A 21,080-nucleotide genomic window follows, 5' to 3' on the forward strand; every position below is an offset into this window, starting at 1 on the left:
TCCGAAGAATCTGATGGAGATGTACAGAGACCCACACAATGAATAATGATGTGCATTTATTTCTCTTGCTAGTACACAAAGTTGGAACAAGGTAGGAAGGCTCCCTTCACTTAACGCAACAATTTGAGAAGACTTCCTTTACTTCATAAAACCAGTGCACTCAATTTAACATTTGTAAGTTCTTACCAAAAACAGTTAAACTTTGAAAACTACAAACAATAAACTAGGAGGAGTGTGGTTCTAATCCGTTCATCTTATTCCAGAAAGCCCAAACACATCAAATTGTGAAAATGAACAACTAGAACCACTAGAAAATAGACTTCCTGCTTGCTTTTAACGTATATATCCCTTTGTCCATATTTACCACATCTAGCTAGTGAGAAAAACAAGCTGTCATCTAACTGACCAGTTACAGAAACAGAAACATCATTTCTCTCCAATCTCCTCCTTCCTACTCCCTGAAGGTTTCTGAGCAGGTCCAAAGGCTTCAGGCCCTCACCTGCTGATTGGCTTGGGCCCACCCAAGGAGTAGGTGTAAATTCCAAAATAAGTGAAGCTATTCTTTGTTATCAGCCTTGGTGACTTAAATCAATTCTCCTCTTCCTATTTCATCCTACTTCACTTCCCACCTGTTTTCTGTTTCCTGAACTCTAACCTCTCCTAGATTTTTTATGGTTTACCTAGTATTTGACTCACTTCTTTCCTTGATATTCTTTCAACCTTGAGCTTTCCATTCACAACTCCGATTTCTCTTACTTGCCCAATCAATAACACCTTGGCCTCTCTTTGCAGTCCTAGAGTACCTGTCTCTCTCCTTCTGCATCTCTCCCCCACTCTCAGATGCTTCCTCCCCTCTCCTCCTTCTCCCTTATTTCCCTTCTCCTCTTTTGTCCTTCCTTCCTCCCTCTATTTCTCCCTCCCTTCCTCTAAATTAATGTATAGACAGAAAAGTAATAAAACTAGCTTATATTTATTGAGCACGGATTCTCTGCGAGGAACTCTTGTAAGTGCTTTAAATGTATTAAATAATTGAATCATCACAATAATATCAGGTGAAAAGTATTATAAAGTCAGCTCTTAGCTATGCCTATTATTCTAGGCTCAAAGGCAAATAATAGGGTTTTGGTGGGAAATATATTTATTTAACATTTGTTTAATGAAAAATAATAAGTTTTTCCTTTAAACATTCACCCTAACGCAGGAAATCTGGGAGAGAAATGAGTTTAGTATTTCATCTTACCTAAGTATCATCATCTTACGGTTTTGAACTACTCAACTAAGAAACAAAACACACAATAAACCAGAGTATAAGACATAAGACATGGTACTTGACATAAAGGGCTAAAATATTATGCAGAAGAAAAAAAACCAGTAAACAATACAGAGTGAACATGACTTCTCATGTCAGATGACCCCCCTCCCCCATCCCACAGTAAGAATGGCTATATTATTACGTACAAAATAGACATTTGCAGGCTCCATGAATGCCAACCACAGGGTAATTAGGTCTAGCGTCACAGTGCATGCACTGAACTATGTCCTCCTTCAAAAGCCACCACCTCTCAAATATGCACAACTATCAGCACATATCACAAGAATGTGCTTACTTTGCTTCTTGTTCATCTCTTAGAACTACAGATATGTGTAGGAGATAACTCAGGATATTTAGCCAATAATCATACACACACATTTGTATACATACATGTCTTTGTAAATAGATGGTTTTGTCTATGTGTGTATGTATGTGTGTGTTGTGTGTATGCATGACAGTTGACATCACGCCCCATTACTCCTAAACATTTCAATGTATATTTCCTAAAAACAGGGATATTCTCTTGCATATCATCTAACAATTTAAAACTCTGAGAATTGAACATTGTGCAATGCTGCTATCTAATATATAGTCCATAATAAAATTTCATCAATTGTCTTATTAATTTCCTTATTTCCTAGTTCGGCATTCAAGTCAGGATTATTCACTGTATATAGTTTTCATGCAACTTTAGATTCCTTTCATCTGGAACAATAACTCATCCTTCAGGTTTTTTTAAATTCATTTTTATTGGAGAATGGTTGATTTACAATGCTTTGTTAGTTTCTGCTGTACAGCAAAGTGAATCAGTTTTACATATACATATATCCACCCTTTATTAGATTCTTTTCCCATATAGGTCATTACAGTGTATTGAGTAGAGTTCCATATGTTATACAGTAGGTTCTTATTAGTTATCTATTTTATTTATAGTAATGTGTATATGTCAGTCCCAATCTCCCAATTTATCCCTCTCCCCTCTTCCCTCCTTGGTAATCATGCTTGTTTTCTACATCTGTGGCTCTATTTCTGTTTTGTATATAAGTTCATTTGTAGCATTTTTTTAGATTTCACATATAAGCAATATGATACGATATTTGTCTTTCTCTGTCTGACTTACTTACTTCACTAAGAGAATCTCTAGGTCCATCCACATTACTGCAAATGGCATTATTTCATTATTTTTTATAGCTGAGTAATATTCCATTGTATATATGTACCACATCTTCTTTAGTCGTTCCTCTGTCGATGGGCATTTAGGTTGCTTCCATGTCTTGGATATTGTAAATAGTGCTGCAACGAACATTGGGGATGCACCCAATGTTTGGAGTATCTTTTAGAATTATGGTTTTCTCCAGCTATACACTCAGGAATGGAATTGCCGGATCATATGGTAGCTCTGTTTTTAGTTTTTTAAGGAACCTCCATGCTGTTCTCCATAGTGGCTGTACCAACTTACATTCCCACCAACAGTGTAGGAGGATTCCCTTTTCTCTACACTCTCTCCAACACTTACTGTTTGTAGACTTTTTGATGATGGCCATCCTGACTCAGGTGAGCTGATACCTTATTGTAGTTTAGATTTGCATTTCTCTGATAATTAGTGATACTGAGCATCTTTTCATGTGCTTTTTGGCCATCTGTATGTCTTCTTTGGAGAAATGTCTATTTAGATCTTCCACCCATTTTTTGATTGGGTTGGTTTTTTTTTTTTGATATTGAGCTGCATTAGCTGTTTGCATTATATATTTTGGAGATTAACCCCTTGTTGGTTGTTTCATTTGCAAGTATTTTCTCCCACTCTGAGGGTTGTCTTTTCGTTTTGTTTATGGTTTCCTTTGCTGTGCAAAGGCTTTCAAGTTTAATTAGGTCCCATTTGTTTATTTTTGTTTCTGTTTTCATTACTCTAGGAAGTGGATCAAAAAAGATCTTGCTGCGATTTTTGTCAGAAAATGTTCTGCCTATGTTTTCCTCTAAGAGTTTTATGGTGTCTGGTCTTACATTTAGGTCTTTAATACATTTTGAGCTTATTTTTGTGTACGGTGTTAGAGAATGCTCTAATTTCATTCTTTAACATGTAGGTCTCCAGTTTTCTCAGCATAACTTATTGAAGAGACTCTCTTTTCTCCATTGTATATTCTTGCCTCCTTTGTCATAGGTTAGGTGACCATAATTACGTGGGTTTATCTCTGGACTTTCTATCCTGTTCCATTGATCTATATTTCTCTTTTTTTGTGCTATTACCATACTGTTTTGATTACTGTAGCTTTGTAGTATAGTCTGAAGTCAGGAAGTCTGGTTCCTCCAGCTCCACTTTTCTTTCTCAAGATTGCTTTGGCTATTTGGGGTCTTTCGTGTTTCCATACTAATTGTAAAATTTTTTGTTCTAATTCTGTGAAAAGTGGTTTTGGTAATTAGATAAGGATTGCATTGACTCTGTAGATTACTTTGGGTAGTATAATCATTTTGACAATATTGATTCTTCCAACCCAAGAACATGGTATACCTCTCCATCTGTTTGTGTCATCTTTGATTTCTTTCATCAGTATCTTATAGTTTCCTTACTACAGGCCTTTTGCCTCCTTAGGTAGGTTTATTCCTAGGTACTTGAACTTAATATTTTGAAGAGTACAAAGAAATAATCTTGTGGCATTCCCTTTAGTTTGAGTTTGTCGGATATTTCCTTATGGTTAGATTCAGTTTTTTTATTATTATATAAGTTCCGGGTGTACAGCATTATAACATGATGTGTATACACCACAAAGTGATCACCACAGCAAGTCCAGTTACCATCCACCACCATACAGTTGACTTCCTTCAGTCATTTCACCTACCTCCAACCCTCTCTTCCCCTTTGGTAACCACTAATCTGATCTCTGTATCTATAAGTTTGTTTTGGATTTATTTTGTTAGGTTTTTATTTTAGATTCCACATATGATTGAGATCACGTGGTATTTGTTTTTCTCTGTTTGATTGATTTCACTTAGCTTAATACCTTCAAGTCCACCCATGTTGTTACAAATGGCAGAATTTCACTCCTTTTTATGGCTGAATAGTATTCCATTGTGAATATACCACATCTTCTTTATCCACTCATGCACAGATGGACGCTTAGGTTGTTTCCATATCTTAGCTATTGTAAAAAATGCTGCAATGAACATATGGGTGACGGTATCTTTCAGTTAGTGTTTTTGTATTTTTTGGATAAAAATCCAGAAATGGAACAGGTGGGTCAGATGGCAGTTCTATTGTTAACTTTTTGAGGAATCTCTATACTGTTTTTTATACTGGCTGCACCAATTAACAGTGCCACCAACAGTGTACAAGAGTTCCATTTTCTCCACATCTTCTACAACATTTGTTATTCCTTGTCTTTTTGATAATTGACATTCTAACAGGTGTTAGGTAATATATCATTGTGTTTTTTATTTGCATTTTCCAAATAGTTAGGGATGCTGAACAATTTTTCATGTGCCTGTTGGCCATCAGTATGTCTTTTTGGGAATAACGTCTATCCAGATCCTCTCCCCATTTTTAATTGAGTTATTTGTATTTTTACTGACTTGTATGGTTACTTTATATATTTCGGATAGTAATTGCTCTTTGGATATATAATTTACAATTATCTTACCCCATTTAATAGGCTGCCTTTTAGTTCTGATGATGGTTTCCTTCCCTGTGCAGAAGTGTTTTAATTTGATGTAATCCTACTTATTTTTGCTTTTGTTTCCCTTGCCTTTAGAGTCAGATGCATAAAACATAGCTAGTGGGAAGCACCCACATGGCACAGGGAGATCAGCTTGGTGCTTTGTGACCACCTAGAGAGGTGGGATAGGGAGAGTGGGAGGGAGACGCAAGAGGGAGGGGATATGGGGATATATGTATACGTATAGCTGATTCACTTTGTTATACAGCAGAAACTAACACACATTGTAAAGCAATTATACTCCAATAAAGCTGTTTAAAAAAATGGAAAAAAAACATTGCCTAGACAGATGTCAGTGATGTTACTGCCTATGTTTTCTTCTAGGAATCTTATGGTTTCATGTCTTATATTCAAGTTTCCAATCCATTTTATTTAACTTTTGTGTATGGTGTAAGATGGTGATCTATTGATAGTTTCATTCTTTTGCATGTGGCTATCCAGTTTTACCAACACCATTTATTGAAGATAATATCTTTCTCCATTGTATGTTCTTTGCTCCTTACCATAAGTTAATTGTCCATATATATGTAGGTTCATTTCTGAGCTCTCAATTCTGTTTTATTGATCTGTGCCTATTTTGGGCCAGTATCACACTGGTTTGATTACTATAGTTTTGTAGTATAGCTTGAAATCAGGAAGTGTGATACCTCTATCTTTGTTCTTCTTTCTCAGTATTGTTTTAGCTATTTGGGATGTTTGGTTGTTCCATTCAAATTTTCGAATTATTTGTTCTAGTTCTGTGAAATATGTCATTGGTATTTTGATAGGGATGGCAATGAATCTGTAGATTGCTTTGGGTAGTATGGACATTTTTACAATATTAATTCTTTCAATCCATGAGTACAGAACATTTTTCCATATATTTGTGTCCTCCTCAATTTCTTTCATCAGTGTCTTATAGTTTTCAGTGTACAGGTATTTCACCTTGGTTAAATTTATTACTAGGAATTTTATTCTTTTTGATGCAACTGTAAATGGGATTGCTTTCTTAATTTTGTATTTCTGATATTTCTTTATTAGTGAATAGAAACACCACAGATCTATGTATATTGCTTTAGTATCCTGCAAATTTACTGAATTAATTTATTAGTTCTAGAATTTTTTTGGTGGAATTTTTAGGGTTTTCTATATATAGCATTATGTCATCTGCAAATAGTGACAGTTTTACTTCTCCCTTTCTGCTTTGGATATCTTTTATTTCTTTTTCTTGCCTAAATATTTGGCTAGAATTTCCAGTACTATGTTGAATAAAAGTGGCAAAAGAGGCATATCTGTCTTGTTCCTAATCTTAGAGGAAAAGATTTCAGATTTTCACTGTTGACTATGATGTTAGCTACAAGTTTATCATATATGGCCTTTATTATGTTGAGGTATGCTCTCTCTCTACCCACTTTGTTTAGAGTTTTTATCATAAATATATTTTGAATTTTGTCAATTTTTTTCTGTATGCATTGAAATGATCATATGAATTTTATCCTGCATTTTGTTAATGTGATGTACCATGTTGACTAATTTGCAGATATTGGACCATCCTTGCATTCCTAGGATAAATCCCTCTTGATCATGGTGTATCATCCTTTCAATTTATTGTTGGATTAATCTTGCTAACGTTTTGTTGAGAATTTTTGCATCTATGTTCATCAAGGATATTGGCCTGTAATTTTCTCTTTTTTTGTGGTGTCCTTGTCTGGTTTTAGTATCAGGATAATGCTGGCTTTGTAAAATATGTGTTGAAGGTTTCTCACCTCTATAATTTTTTGTAAGAGCTTTAAAAGGATAGGTATTAAATCTTCTTTGAATGTTCTGTAGAATTCACCAGTGGAGCTGTCTGCCTGGGTTTTTTTTTTGTTTTTTTTTTAATAGTTTCAGTATCCTTACTACTAATCAGTCTATTCAGATTTTCTATTTCTTTATGACTTAGTCTTGAAAGAGTGTATGTTTCTAGGAATTTATCCATTTCTTTTAGGTTGTCCAATTTGTTGGCATATAATTTTTCATGGTAGTCCCATGATCCTTTGTATTTCTGTGGTATCACCTGTAACTTCTCTTTCATTTCTGATCTTATTTGAGTTCTCTCTCTTTTTTTCTTGGTTAGTCTACCTAAAATTTTTTGATTTTATTGTTTCAAAGAACAGTTCTTAGTTTCATTGATCTTTTCTATCGTTTTTTGTCTCTAATATATTTCTCTGATATTTATTATTGCCTTCCCTTTACTAATTTTGGGCTTTATTTGTTCCTCCTTTTCTAGTTCCTTTTAGGTGTAAAGTTAGCTTGTTTATTGGGTATTTTTCTTGTTTCCTAATGTAGGCCTACATTGCTATAAACTTCCTTCTTAGAAGCATTTTTGCTGTATCCCACAGATTTTGACACATTCTATTTCTGTTTTCATTTATCTCTAGGTATTTTTTATTTCTCCTTTGATTTCTTTGATGACCCATTTGTTGTTCAATAGTATGTTGTTTAATCTCCAGGTTTTGGGGGTTTTTTTCTCATTTTTTTTTCTTGTGATTGATTTCTAGTTTCATACTATTATGGTTGGAGAAGCTGCTTGATATGGTTTCATTCTTCTTGAACTTACTGAAACTTATTTTGTGACCTAACATGTAATCCATCCTGGAGAATGTTCCATGTGCTCTTAAAAAGAAATGTTAATTCTGCTGCTTTTGAATGGAATGTTCAATATATATCTATTAAGTCAATCTGGTCTAATGGGTCATTTAAGGAAAGTGTTTCCTTATTTCTTTTTCTGTCTAGATGATGTATCCATTGATGTAAGTGCAGTGTGAAAGTCCCCTACTGTTACTGTATTTCTTTCAATTTCTCTCTTTAAGTCCATTAATATTTGCTTTATATATCTTGTTACTCCTCTGTTGGATGCATATACATTTACAAACGTTATATCTTCTTGCTGGATTGACGCCTTTAGCATTACGCAATGCCCTTCTTTATCTTATATCGAAGTCTTTGTTTTAAAGTCTATTTTGTCTGATACGAATATAGCTACTGCAGCTTTCTTTTCATTTCCATTTGCATGGATTATCTCATTCCATTCCTTCACTTTTAGTATGTGTCCTTTCTTCTGAAGTGAGCCTCTTGTAGGCAACATATAGGTGAATCTTGTTTTTATATCCATTCAAGCACTCTATGTCTTTGATTGGCAAATTTAGTCTATTTACATTTAAAATAATTATTGATAGGCATGTACTTATTGCCATTTTGTTCATTGTTTTCTGTATGTTTGTGTAGTTCCTCTAACTTCCTTTCTTCTCCTCTTTCTCTCTTTCCTTGTGTTTGGTAGTTTTCTTTAGTGTTACGCTTAGATTCACTTGTCATTTCTTTTGTGTACTTACTGTTTTTTCCTTGCTATTACTGTGAGGTTCACATATAAAATTCAAAGTAAGCAGTTGCCTTTTTAAGTTGCTAGCAACTGCAACTTGAACACATTTTAAAGCTTTATCTCTTTATCCACCCCCCCAATACACACTTAATACTTTTTTTTTCCACTGTGACAAGATAATGGTTTATTATTGGAAGAAAAATGGCCTTCCAAATCCCAACACACTTAATACTTTTGATGACACATTTTACATCTTTTTATTTTATGCATCCCTTAACTGATTATTTTAAATTTAGTTAATTTTCCTACTTTTGTCTTTTAGCCCTCATTCTTTTTTTTGTATGTGATTGATCCACTACCTTTATTTTATATTTATGTTTTCCAGTGAGAATTTTATTTTTGTATGTTTTCTTATTATTAAATAATGCCATTTCTTGTCAGCCTAAAGAAGTCTCTTTAATATTTCTTATAGGGTTCATTTAGTGGTGAAAAACTCCTTTAGCTTTTGTTTATCTGGGAAACTCTTAATCTTTCCTTCCATTCTGAATGATAATGTTTCTAGGTAGAGAATTCCTGGATGGGAGTGTTTTCCTTTCAGCACTTTGAATGTTATGCCATTCTCCCTTCTGTCCTGTAAAGTTCGTGCTGAAAAGTCTGGCTGATAGCCTTAAGGGATTCCCTTGAATGAAACAAGTTGTTTTACTCTTGCTGCCTTTAGAATTCTCTCTTTACCCTTAATTTTTACCATTTTAATTATAATGTGTCTTTTGGTATGAGTTCCTTTGTATTTCCCTTATTTGAAACTCTCTGGATTTCCTGGGCCTGGCTGTCTGTTTCCTTCTCCAGATTAGGGAAGTGTTTCAGCCACCATTTCTTCAAATAAATTTTTGGGCCCTTTCTCTCTCTCTTCTCCTTCTGGGTTTCCTATAATGCAAATATCAGTATTAATCTTCTTGATGTTGTCCCAAAGGTCCCTTAAGGTATCTTCACTTTTTAAAATTCTTTTTTCATTTTGCTGCCCTACCTGGGTGTCATTGTTTTGTCTTCCAGCTCGCTCATTCATTCTTCTACCTCATCCAGTCTACTGTTAAACCCTTCCAGTTTATTTTTCAGTTCAGTTATAACTTCTGTTTGGTACTTTCTTGTATTTTCTCTTTCTTTGTTGAAGTTCTCAGTGTGTTCATCCTATCTTCCCCTGAGTTCAGTAAGCATCTTTATGACCATAACTTTGAGCTCATTATCAAATATAGCTTATCTTCATCTCATTCAGATCTTTTTTTGAAGTTTGTCTCATCCTTTTGATTGGAACATACTCCGCTTTTTCCTCATTTTGCCTAATTCTCTGTGTTTCTATGTAGTAGGTAAATTAGCTATCTCTCCCAGTCTAGAAGGAGTGGCCTTACTGAGAAGACATCCTGTGGGGCTCAGACATAGTCTTTTTTTACCAGGAGAGCCAGGTGCTCAAGGGATGCCCCCTTGTGGGTTTTGTGTACCTTCTTGTTGTGGCAGAGCCACACTGCTACAGCACACTGGTGGGCAGGGCTAGCCCTGGACTGGCTTTAAGATCTAGCTGAGGCACAGGGGTAGGTGTGGCTCTCAGCAGGGTGTGCCCACTGGTGGTAACAGGTCAGGAGAATTCAAAAATGGCACCTACCAGTGCCAGCATTAGAAAGCTAGCCTGAGATCAAAAAAAAAAAAAGGCTCCTGCCAGTGTCTTAGTCTCTGTGGAGCATCCGAACTGGTTCCTGCCTCTCTGGCAAATGCTTCAGATGCTTTAAGATTAGTAAGTGGGTAACTTCTCCACTCCACTAATGGCCTCTCCATTAGTAAGTGAGCTTTTCAATCTGGTATTTTTGCACTGGTTTTCATGTCGAGTGCATTGTTTGGGAGCCCTTTATGAGCAGGTTTTCTGTTTCCTACAGTTCAATAGTTTTCTTGGACATATTCCCTGTTGAGCCAAGTGTACTGTCCTTTTGCCCTTTGTTGTAGAGTCTCTGTTCATCCAGTTTTCAAGTCCCTTTCTTATGGAATTATTCCATATATAGCTGTAGGTTTGTTGGGTTCATGGGAAATATGAGTTTAGGATATTTCTACACTGCTATCTTGAGCCCTCCTAAATTTCAGATTATGTAATCTTGACAAGAATACCACAGTAAACCTTTGCATCATTAACAAAGTGAAAACCCAACTGCACCAGTAAACATTTATAAACCTGCACTTAAAAGCACAATTTGTACTCTTCTGTTATTTTTTGGATGTTTAAAGTGCTGAAATATTTTAGAAAGAAAGTTACCAGCGTTAAATTTTGAAACAGAAGTAATGAGGAGAAAAGAAATTGTCAAAAATAATTACAAAGAATATAAGGAGAGTCATAAATAAGCGATAATAAAAGGTTAATAGAATTAGAGATGAGGAGAATATTTTCAAGCAGAAAGGATCTGAGATGAATTCACTGATAAAGCAGATTTTCAACTGACCTTGAAGGATGGCCAGGATTTCAATTAAAGATATGGGTAAAGGTACTCCACATAAAGAAGGCAGCATAAGAACAATGGTATTAAGGCAGAAATGGGAGGTTGTGTTCAATGGGAGGTGACGCAATTACCCTAGTGTACAGCACATGCCTATACTAATGGTAATGACAGAAATGGCCTGGGACTTCCCTGGAGGTACAGTGGTTAAGAATCCACCTGCCAGGGCTTCCCTGGTGGCGAAGTGGTTGAGAGTCCGCCTGCCGATGCAGGGGACACAGGTTTGTGCCCCGGTCCAGGAAGATCTCACATGCTGTGGAGCAGCTGGGCCCGTGAGCCATGGCTGCTGAGCCTGTGCATCCGGAGCCTGTGCTCCGCAACAGGAGAGGCCACAACAGTGAGAGGCCCGTGTACCGCAAAAAAAAAAAAAAAAAAAAAAAAAAGAATCCACCTGCCAATGCAGGGGACATGGGTTTGAGCCCTGGTGCGGGAAGATCCCTACTTATTATTCTCTTTATCATATAATGCTCCTGAATAATAAGTTTCCTTTCTTCCTTGAATAATTTCTCTGTGGGATAGAGGGGAAGTAGAAAAAGGACAGTAAAATTGAATTTCACATCTTTCATACTAATTCACCCATTATTTTAAAAACCCAGACTTAATGTATTCAACACAAATGGCAATTTGAAACATAAAGTAATGTAGCACATTTAAGCTGTTTATGAAAACAAATTATTATTGCATAGACCACAGCAATTAATACCAATTTTGTCAAGGGACACAACCCACACATAAAATTTATTTTATGCATGGCTTACAAATTGCTTATAGGTCTACATTTTGGTTGCATGCTTGTAGCTCAGACAAATTTATCATCTTTGAATTTTTTTTCCACACAACACTGTTATATTTTCTACTTTGTAGGTGCATCTAAGTTATTATAAGAAATCAGAGTCTAGAAATTGAATATGGGAAGATGAGAGCTAATAGTGTCTTCATATGTAGTCCTATGTTGTTCATAAAGTATAAGATTTTCTCCTATCAAATATCAATAGGTATACAATTTGAAGATAAAATGTATTTCCTCAATATTTTTACACAATAGTGATATCATAATTTAAATGGCCAATAAAATTTGAATTCTTCAAGGGAATAAAAATGATGGGTGTGGAGAATCACTCAAAATTTTGCCACAAATTTTTAGTGCTTCTCTGTTTCAGGGGAGACAATTAACATGAAATTACTTGTACCTTATGTGCATTTTACTGTAATAAATTGTCTATAATTTCCAATTGTAACATTTTTCATTTGTAACCAAAAAAACTAATTCAATGTACTCTGGAATACTAAACAAAAATAAAAAATAACAGAGATGATTGGAAACTAGACGACTGCCAGTTTGAAAATTATAGTGTAGAGTCAACATTTCCCCTTTTTTATTCCTGCAAATCATCCCAAAACATAGAGAATGAGAAACAATTATGCAAATGTCCTATTTATTGAAAATGGTAAACAGTGAACTCTTAGACCTCCAGGTCAAAAGAATGGTTCCAAAATCAGATTTCAAAAAGAACTAACAAACATAGCTTTCACTAAGGCTAGGGTCCATGCCTTTTTATATTGTAGACATGATGCAATAGTTTCAGGTAGAAGCATCTATGGAAGTGGTTTGGTTCCAAAAAGCAGAAAAAGTGAGGCTAAATGAGGAACTATATAGAAAAGACATATGTGTAGTAAGTAGTCTATATCTGTGAAAACAAACAGAGAAGTAAAGTCTTTCATTGTGGGGGGGAGAAAAAAAAAAGAACAAACAACAAAACCCACATTTTCAATCTCCCTTAGCTAGACCAAGAAAAACTCGCTTTGTTCAGTGATACAAAAGAAAAACTGGACCAGCACAGGATCTATATAAAGATGCTACAAGAGAGAAAGAGAGAAAACCAATTACACATAAAGAATCACATACTAAAAACATATTGCCATAAAAGAAGTGGAAAATTGTGACCAAACATTTCACCGTGAAGTTTTAAAATGTAATGAATTGCAATCACCTTTTTGAAGCAATTATGTAGTGCAGAAATACAGGGTGTCAAGGTGAGGTTGGTAAGATAAGAACAAGAAATGCACTGTAAGCTTCCAGGGCTCAACCAAATGTTACAACAAAAAAAGTAAAAGCAACATAAATATGAAGGAGAAATTTGAAATAATACAGGGGAAGAGAGAGTACTGAAAGCACAAGAAAGTAGCAAGGATTGAAATGATAAACACAAGCTAAGTAAATGGATACTGATAAAGAATCAAAAAGAATTAGAGAGAAATTGTAGAGTATATTACAGACAAAAATAAATCCAACATACATATAAAAGGAATCCCTGAAAAAGAAAACCATAATAATAAGATAGAGCAAACATTTAATGGTATGAGTCAAGAAATTGTTCCTGAAATAAAAGAATATTGAATCTACATCTTGGGGAAAAGACCACCCCCCCCCCGCAAAAGAAAGGAAAATAAAGACAAAAAGTAACACATCCCTGGGCAAAACAGTCAGCAGAAGGATAACACTCTAGTGAAGTCACTAGACTTCACATATAAATGAAGAATCCTTTAGTCTGCCAGGCAAATAAGAATTCCCTAAATTCTACAATGCTAGAAGAAAGAACAGCAACATGGTCAAACTGCACTTCAAGTATAAGACAAGAGACAAACACTTCGGAAGGTGCAAGATTTCAGAAACATTGCTTTTCCTCGGGAATCTACTAGAGGTGGCTTCCATCCAAGAGTTTGTTAAAAAACAATAACAAACTTGACAACAATGTAAGCTCCTGTTGGAAACAAATCCTCCCCGAGTGATCACTGGAAGTTTCAGGGGATTATAGCTCCAGACAGCTTAACCAGGACCTCTGGAGATACCCTGATCCAGAACCTCCCAGCTAAGCTGCTCCTAGATTCCTCAGCCATAGACACTGTGATAGCATCATTGTCTGAAGTTGCTAAAGTTTAAGGTAACTTGTTACGCAACAATAGAGAACCAAAACAAGGCTTAAGAAGTATTGAATTTGAAGAAGCTGGAATGCTGGAGAATAGGGAGAGGATTTTTTAAAGAGTCGCTGATGTGCTGTGAGTCCCACCATCCTCCACAGGGAAGACTGAGGGATATCATCATCCTCAAGCAGAGGGACAAGGGTTTCCAGCAGAGCCTTTGGGACTGACAGGTGTTCTCTGGCTTTACAGGACACCAAGACTCAGGCTAGACCCATGCCTGGAAATGACTAAAGGTAAGAGGCTGTGGTGCATTGCTGCTCTGAGGGCAGGATGGTGGTGGCTCTATTGGGAATGGCTTGTGTGCCCAGAGTTTGTCACGGCAGAAGAAAAACGAATGATTTTACAGACAGATGTAGGCCAGGTGTGAGAAAGGGCCAGCGGGGAGATATCTCAGTGACTTTGACCAAAAGAGACTTATAAAGAAGCTGTAGAAATTAATATTAAGACTCTATACAGGGTGGACCACCACAACTAGGAACTTAGAGGAGAGGAAACGTTTGTCTCATTGAGGAACTGCAGGTGAGACACCCCCCGGGGAATGAGGGGATCTCCACAGAGCCCAGAAACATGCTCCAAGAAAAAGAGCCAGCACTTAATATGTGATGTGGCCAGGAGAAGATAAGAACCCCACCTCTTTTCTGCGGGAGAGGAAACCATAGCTGGAACACTGGGAGTTAAAGGCAAGAGGCAAGGTGAGAAAACCAGGCAAGCAGCTGAGCACAGCACCCCTCCCACACCAAGGCTGAAGCCCTGGGGGAGGGAGAAGCTTTAACACTAGGAAGCTTCAGAGTTTTGACTATTACATGAAACTGTAATTAATTAATGAACAGGTCCCTGTGTTCCGCCCTTTAACGCAATGCTTCAATGATTAAAACTAAATTTGTTATTTAAAATTAATGAAAATAACAGTATATCATACCAGAGTAATGATATCATACACTTATCAGCACAAGGCAAATTCTACAGTTCTATAATAACTCAGACCTTCAAACCCTGGACTGCTACTGAATGGCACCAATACTAGGGTAGACAACATTAACTCAAGCCTCACTACTTAACTGAGAAATCAGCTTCCAGAACCAAACCGACATATAACCTAGCATTCCATATTTGTTCTACCAAGTATGATCTCATATGGGCTGCCCTAAGAAATATAATTTTAAACCATTTTTTGAACAGATAAGCCTTGACTGGAATAAAGCTAAAAATTAAGAACCTTCATGCATTTTGAGGAAAGTGTAACATACCATTAAATAAAGTTGGCTTTCATTTTTCTTTTTTTTAATCCCAACATCAGATATTCATTGATTCAAAAAAACTTCAGATTTTTTATTATAAAAATAAGTAAATAAAAACAAACAAATAAGCTTTGGCAACACTACCTGTGAATATGATACTCTTGATTACAGAGATGTAGTCTTCAGGCTCCTGCTCAGTTGAGATCTCCCATCTGCCTCCAGAGATATTTAATAATTTGTAAAGATGATCTGAACTCTTCATCCCACACAGCAGAGTAACCACACTTTCTGGTGAATGCAGCACGTTTTCTAGAAACTGACATTTCTTTGAAGATAGGTTTTGAAGCAGGCTATTTGATAATATCAAAAGTTTACACTTGTAAGAGTTTAAACTTAGCAATTCCAAATCCCGAAGAGAATAGTTCTCCAAGTGATATAACAGGATTGCTTCCCTTTTCACAACATGTGAAAAAACTTCTCTCAAGTACAAAGCCCATTCTTCAGCATCTTCTTCATGTATCATGATGATGTCTTTTGCATTTTCTGGAAAGGAGAAAATAATAAATTAATTTTCTTATATTTGACATGCTAACAGCAGGTTATATTATTATTTTTCAAAGAATTAAATGTACTCTTTAGGGAATATATTAATTTGCTTATACCGGAGACCAATAATATAATTCATATTATCCCCATCAGAATCCTATGGGAGTAAAGTAATCCTTCAGAAGCAACACAGAGTTCATGCTCTGTGCAAGGGTACACTGTACTCACTGCAGAAATGTTAATCTAGGAAGCTCAACAGAAATAAATGAGATAGAATGGAAAGAGTATTCTGTGGGATTAGGGATGCTGGGCTACTAGGCATGGCTCTGCCAGTAACCACAAAATTTTACCTAGATTATGGTATTTAATTCCTTTCAGCCATGTTTCTTCACCAACTAAATGAAGGGTTAAAAAAAAAATAAGCCCTACCTAATGAATCGGATTATTCTGAGAAGAAATAAGACAACTTACATTAAAGGACTTTAAAATCCTTCTTCCAGGTAAAGATGGGTACATCAAGACAGATTACATAACTCTATGCCCAGAAAACCAACAAAATAAAAATTGTTTAAAAGAAAAAAATTCAATAGCAAAAACCAAATAATGGGGGTATTATCTCATGCCACAAACTAAAAAGTTGTTGTTGATGAAATAAATCAGAGGTTCTGGTGAGGCAGTACTAATCCTAAACCTATCTCATACCCTAAACCAGCACTGATGAAAAAACTTTTAAACCACCAGGGTGGTCATGAATCTCTTCCCCAGCTGGAAACTGATCGGGGGTGTCTGCAGAAGCAGGAAAGGCTGAATCCTAAACAAGCCAAGGCTCAAAGCTGAGTCAGTAAAGCCAGTCAAATTACACAGGAACTCAAGAGCATCCCTGGGCATTGGAGAGGGGCCTTGCAGACAGGGTCTCATTAGAGACTACAATCCACCACCTCCAACCTGAGAGTCACACTGACAGATCTTCTTCTCCTCTTTTCTCTCAGGCCATAAAAACTGACTGGAATGTAGATTTTGTCTCTCAAACTATAGCTTGGAGGGGAAATAAAAAGTAGCAATTAGGGAGGGGAATTTAAGGAATAATTTACCCACACAATATTAAGCAAATAGAAAGCCTAGACTGAGCTAAGAGAATCATGAGCAAGATGAAAGGATTAGCAATACAAATTCATAGTTATTGAAAGAGATGATGACAACAATATTAACAATAATAATATATATGATCATCATAATAATGAAAGTAACACAGCATGAAAAGACTAGTAGGAATCATAAGCAGGGAAGAAAAACACAAGAAAAGTCCCTCACAGTATTAAAAAACCACTGATTAAATAAAGCCAAAGTTTAAAGACATACTGATTTGATATTTTTAAAAGAATCATTTGAAAGGGTATAACAAATAGATAAAAAGACAAGTTGAGAGCCAAAGCAATACCATTGCCCAGATAATAAATTAGAAAAATCAATGACTAGCTTAGACACAGATAATATTTTCATTTCTGGCCTCAAAGTAAAGCTTCATATTTTCATAGTAAACACAAAAAGAGAGAACAAAATTAAAGCAATTGGTGAAAAATCTGATATATATGGGGAAGAGCCAAAAAAGGAAAAGATTCAATATAAAGATAATCCCAAAACCTGAAGTAGAAGAGAACAAAAGATGCATTAAAAGTTTTAAAATATACTTTTTAAAATCCTTAAAATATGGAAGAAAAATGAACCAATTCTATGGAAAAACTGTTAGAGAAAACATCTTGATTAAATTTCACTTGGTTTAACGATTATTATAAAACCTCTTCATATATCTAGGAAAGAAAAGCAAGTCATTCAAGAGGAGAACAATATTAGGTTGGTAGATTTTTTCAGAGCAATTTCAAAGGCATATTATAATAAATTATAAAATAGCTCTTACAAAAATAATTTTATAGTGTATTCATACTACAGAATATTGCACAGCAATAAAAAAGAATGAACCACTGCTACATGCAACATGGATGAATCCAAAGATATAATGTTGACTGAAAGAAGAAAAAGTATATACTGAAGGATTGTATTTATTAAAAGTTCAAAAATAGAAAAAAAATTCATGGCGATACAGATCAGAATATTTGGGAGTGGGATTAATGAATGGAAGCAGATAAAAGGGAGCCTGCTGAGGTTCTGAAAATGTTCTATATCTTGATCTGAGTGGTTGTTACACAAAGTATACATATGTAAAAATCTGTTCATCTGTATATCTTAGATTGTGCATGTAAATTATATGGCAATTAAAAAGTAAATTAAAATATCAAAAAAAAAAGGAAGTTTCAGGATGGTAGCTATTCAAGAGGCAAAGGGACTTATAATAGATGAATGGAGTATTTTGGGAGGGAGATCCAAAGAAAATAAAACAATCGTAAGATTGTATCATATATTTGAAAATTTGAGAAAAAATGCTAACAGAAGTTTGACAGTTCTGACTGGACATTTTGAAAAAAATTAAAGATAGATACATTATAATCTTTTACATGTAAAATACAAAAGAAAGAAGAAAAATTAATTGCAGAAAAACAAAGCAAAACAAAACAAAAAAGAAAGCAGGATCATTATATACTATTTGGATCAACAGTGTAAATGTGTACATAATCATTGTACGGATTGGATATTTATGTCCTCCCCAAAATCCCATACGTTGAAATCATAACCTCCAGTGTGATGGTATTAGGAGGTGGGCCAATGTGAGGTGATGAGGTCATAAAGGTGGAGCCCTCGTGAATGGAATTAGTGTCCCTATAAAAGAGGCTCCAGAGAGGTCCCTTGCACTTCCTGCTACGTGAGGTCACAGAAAGAAGTCAGCAATCTGCAACCCAGAAGAGGGACCTCACCAGAATTTGACCTGCTGGCACCGTGACCTCAGCTTCCAGAACTGTGAGAAATAAATATTTTATTGTTTAGGCCACCAAGTCTATGGTATCCTGTTAAAGCAGCCTAAATGGACTAAGGCAATCATAATAATATAAAATATGACTAATGATTTAACTACAAGTTGAGATTTAAATATACTAGAGAATAAGGAAAGAGTCTGATAGACTAATAGATTGAAATCCTTATCCAGCATATTACAGAAAACAATAGGTAATAGAATTAGTAAATCAAGAAATAGTAGTATAAATGTATCTTTCAGAAACATGGAACAACAACAACAAAATTTGAAATAATGAGGTTCTTAAGGTTCCCATAGGGAATGGAATTGTGTTTGGGGAGGGAGAGAGCAGAGAACTGCTGCTTTTCATTATAGGTGTTTTATCATTGTTCAATATGCCTGTGTAACTATAATCAAAATTTAAATAAAGAAAAAAACCCAGTCAGCAAACAGAAGAACCAAAGTAAGCAAAATGAAAATGTAAAAAGTTTGGAAAAAAGAACACATGGTAAGTTGAATACATATACATACGGATCAAAGACTAAGTATCAAGGAGATTATGATGGCACTACAAAATGCAAATGTTAAAAATCTTGATGAAATGAAAGTATCCATAGAATGGGAAAACTGAGTATTTGTGGAGGAGAAAGTATAAAACACTAACATCATCCTTCATAGAATTCAGCTATTTAACACTGCCTAAATTTGAATAAAAAGTGACTCAATTCTTCTACTATTTTTTGTATCATCATTCTTCTTAAGCAATAATAAACTTGGAAAGTATTCTGAGTAAAAAAATTTTTATCTGAAAATGAACGTCCTTTGGTTTTACTTTATATTACTTTAAAATAAGTTATTTTATTTAAAAAAGAGCACATAAGAGTATTTCTCACTTTTAAATAATCCTGCCCATCTACTCAAAATACACCATAGTTCCATTGACTGTTAGCAACAGTTGTATGTGAGAGATAAAATTCTGAGAGAGGTATGATTTCCTTTTTCTTACTCTTCCATATAGCTTATATTTTTGTTGTAAAATTGTATTACTGTATAAAACAAAGTAATCATTCTTAACAATTTAGTTTGTAAGGTATTATCATGAGTACAAAGAACAAAACACCAAAACTCTTATATTCCACACTTATCTTTCTCACTCTGGATATAGAGCATGTATTTTCTATACCACTGATGTAGCAATTAACACCACAATGATTTTGAGAGCTTTTGCATTTTTATTGAATTATCTATATCTTTTCTCATGATATAAATAGTATCCCCAAGGAAGATGCTTCCTCTTTCAACTCACTGATTCCTCCACAATGCCTAGCACAATTTTTTGAACAGATATTCAACAAAAGTTTAAAAATAGATTTACATATACAGAATGAGAAAAAATATCTGGCAGAAAACATATGGGAATCATACACAAGTTGTGTAGGAATCATCAGCATACTTCTGCCATTCTCTATGTAGTGTTTCACCTAGCCTCAATGCTAACTAAATAGTTATTGAACACAAACATAGTGTCATAATTCAGTATTTTTATGTTTGAGGAACAGCAGAAGAAGAGTTTTCCTTATATTACATATAGCCAGAGTAAGCTGCTGTTTAGTTATAAAATAATTAGGGTAAATATAAAACTAATAATAAACTATTGAGTGCTTAAAATAAATTAGGACTCTTGTTGTTTTATACATGTTATTTCACTTAATTCTCAAAATTTACCCTTTTAAGGTACTAATGTTACTCTTATTTTACAGATGGGAAAACTGAATCAGTACCGGAATTAGGACTCCAATGCAGGCAGTCTGACCCTACAGTCTGTACTTTTAACCTTTAACAGTAGAGGACACAATAACATTATCTAAAAGATTAAAATAGATTCTTTGCAGTGATATGAACTAGATTAGTCTCTATGAAGCAGCCTACGAGTTAATATCAAGTATGCAAAGTATGTGAAAGCTCCTCTGGTTTCCCATCAGGGAAAAAAGAGGAAATAAACCATATACTCCAAGAGTATCGTTGTCTATGAAGAACTCACAGAACTTCCTTCCGGACTCTAAAACTTAAATCAATAAAATTATACATTAGGCTATAAGGATGTATTGAAGTACAGAATGAATACTGCCACATTATACGGTGGATATCACACTACCACAGGAAATCAATTCTAAAGACAATCATAACCTATCTTTCAAAACTTCCCAAGAAAATTAAACAGGAAGTCTCTCGCATACTGTATGGCCATTTTTTCTTGTGCTGAAATTGTGCCTTCCTTTAAAATTTATATTTGACTTGTACTTAGTAAACTCTGTTTGACAGTTTTCGAAACTAAGACTAGCATTAAATGTTAGCCCTTTCTTTTCTATGAGTTAAATGATCTCAGGTTTTTACTCTTTAATTTTCTCAAATATTATTTATTGAGATGTTCCATGGACCAGGTATGTTCCTAAGCATTTAACATGCATTACTTCATTTAATATTCATAAAACTGTATGGAGTTGGCCTTGTTATTTTTATTT

General features: G+C 35.0%; 1 protein-coding gene across 4 annotated transcripts in view; it reads right to left on the reverse strand.

Moving 5' to 3' along the window:
* Positions 1-21,080, reverse strand: part of BANK1 (B cell scaffold protein with ankyrin repeats 1) — a 312,476-nt gene that overhangs the window by 261,075 nt on the left and 30,321 nt on the right. For all 4 annotated transcript variants that reach the window (XM_022582436.2, XM_022582435.2, XM_022582434.2 and 1 more), the window contains exon 2: positions 15,252-15,650. In XM_022582436.2, coding sequence (XP_022438144.1) covers positions 15,252-15,650 — 399 coding nt within the window. The remainder of the gene's footprint in view (positions 1-15,251; positions 15,651-21,080) is intronic.

This window comes from Delphinapterus leucas, chromosome 5 (genome assembly GCF_059928025.1).
Source record: "Delphinapterus leucas isolate spDelLeu-1000000601 "Yukka" chromosome 5, BTC_Dleu_Yukka2, whole genome shotgun sequence".
Classification (NCBI taxonomy): Eukaryota; Metazoa; Chordata; class Mammalia; order Artiodactyla; family Monodontidae; genus Delphinapterus; species Delphinapterus leucas.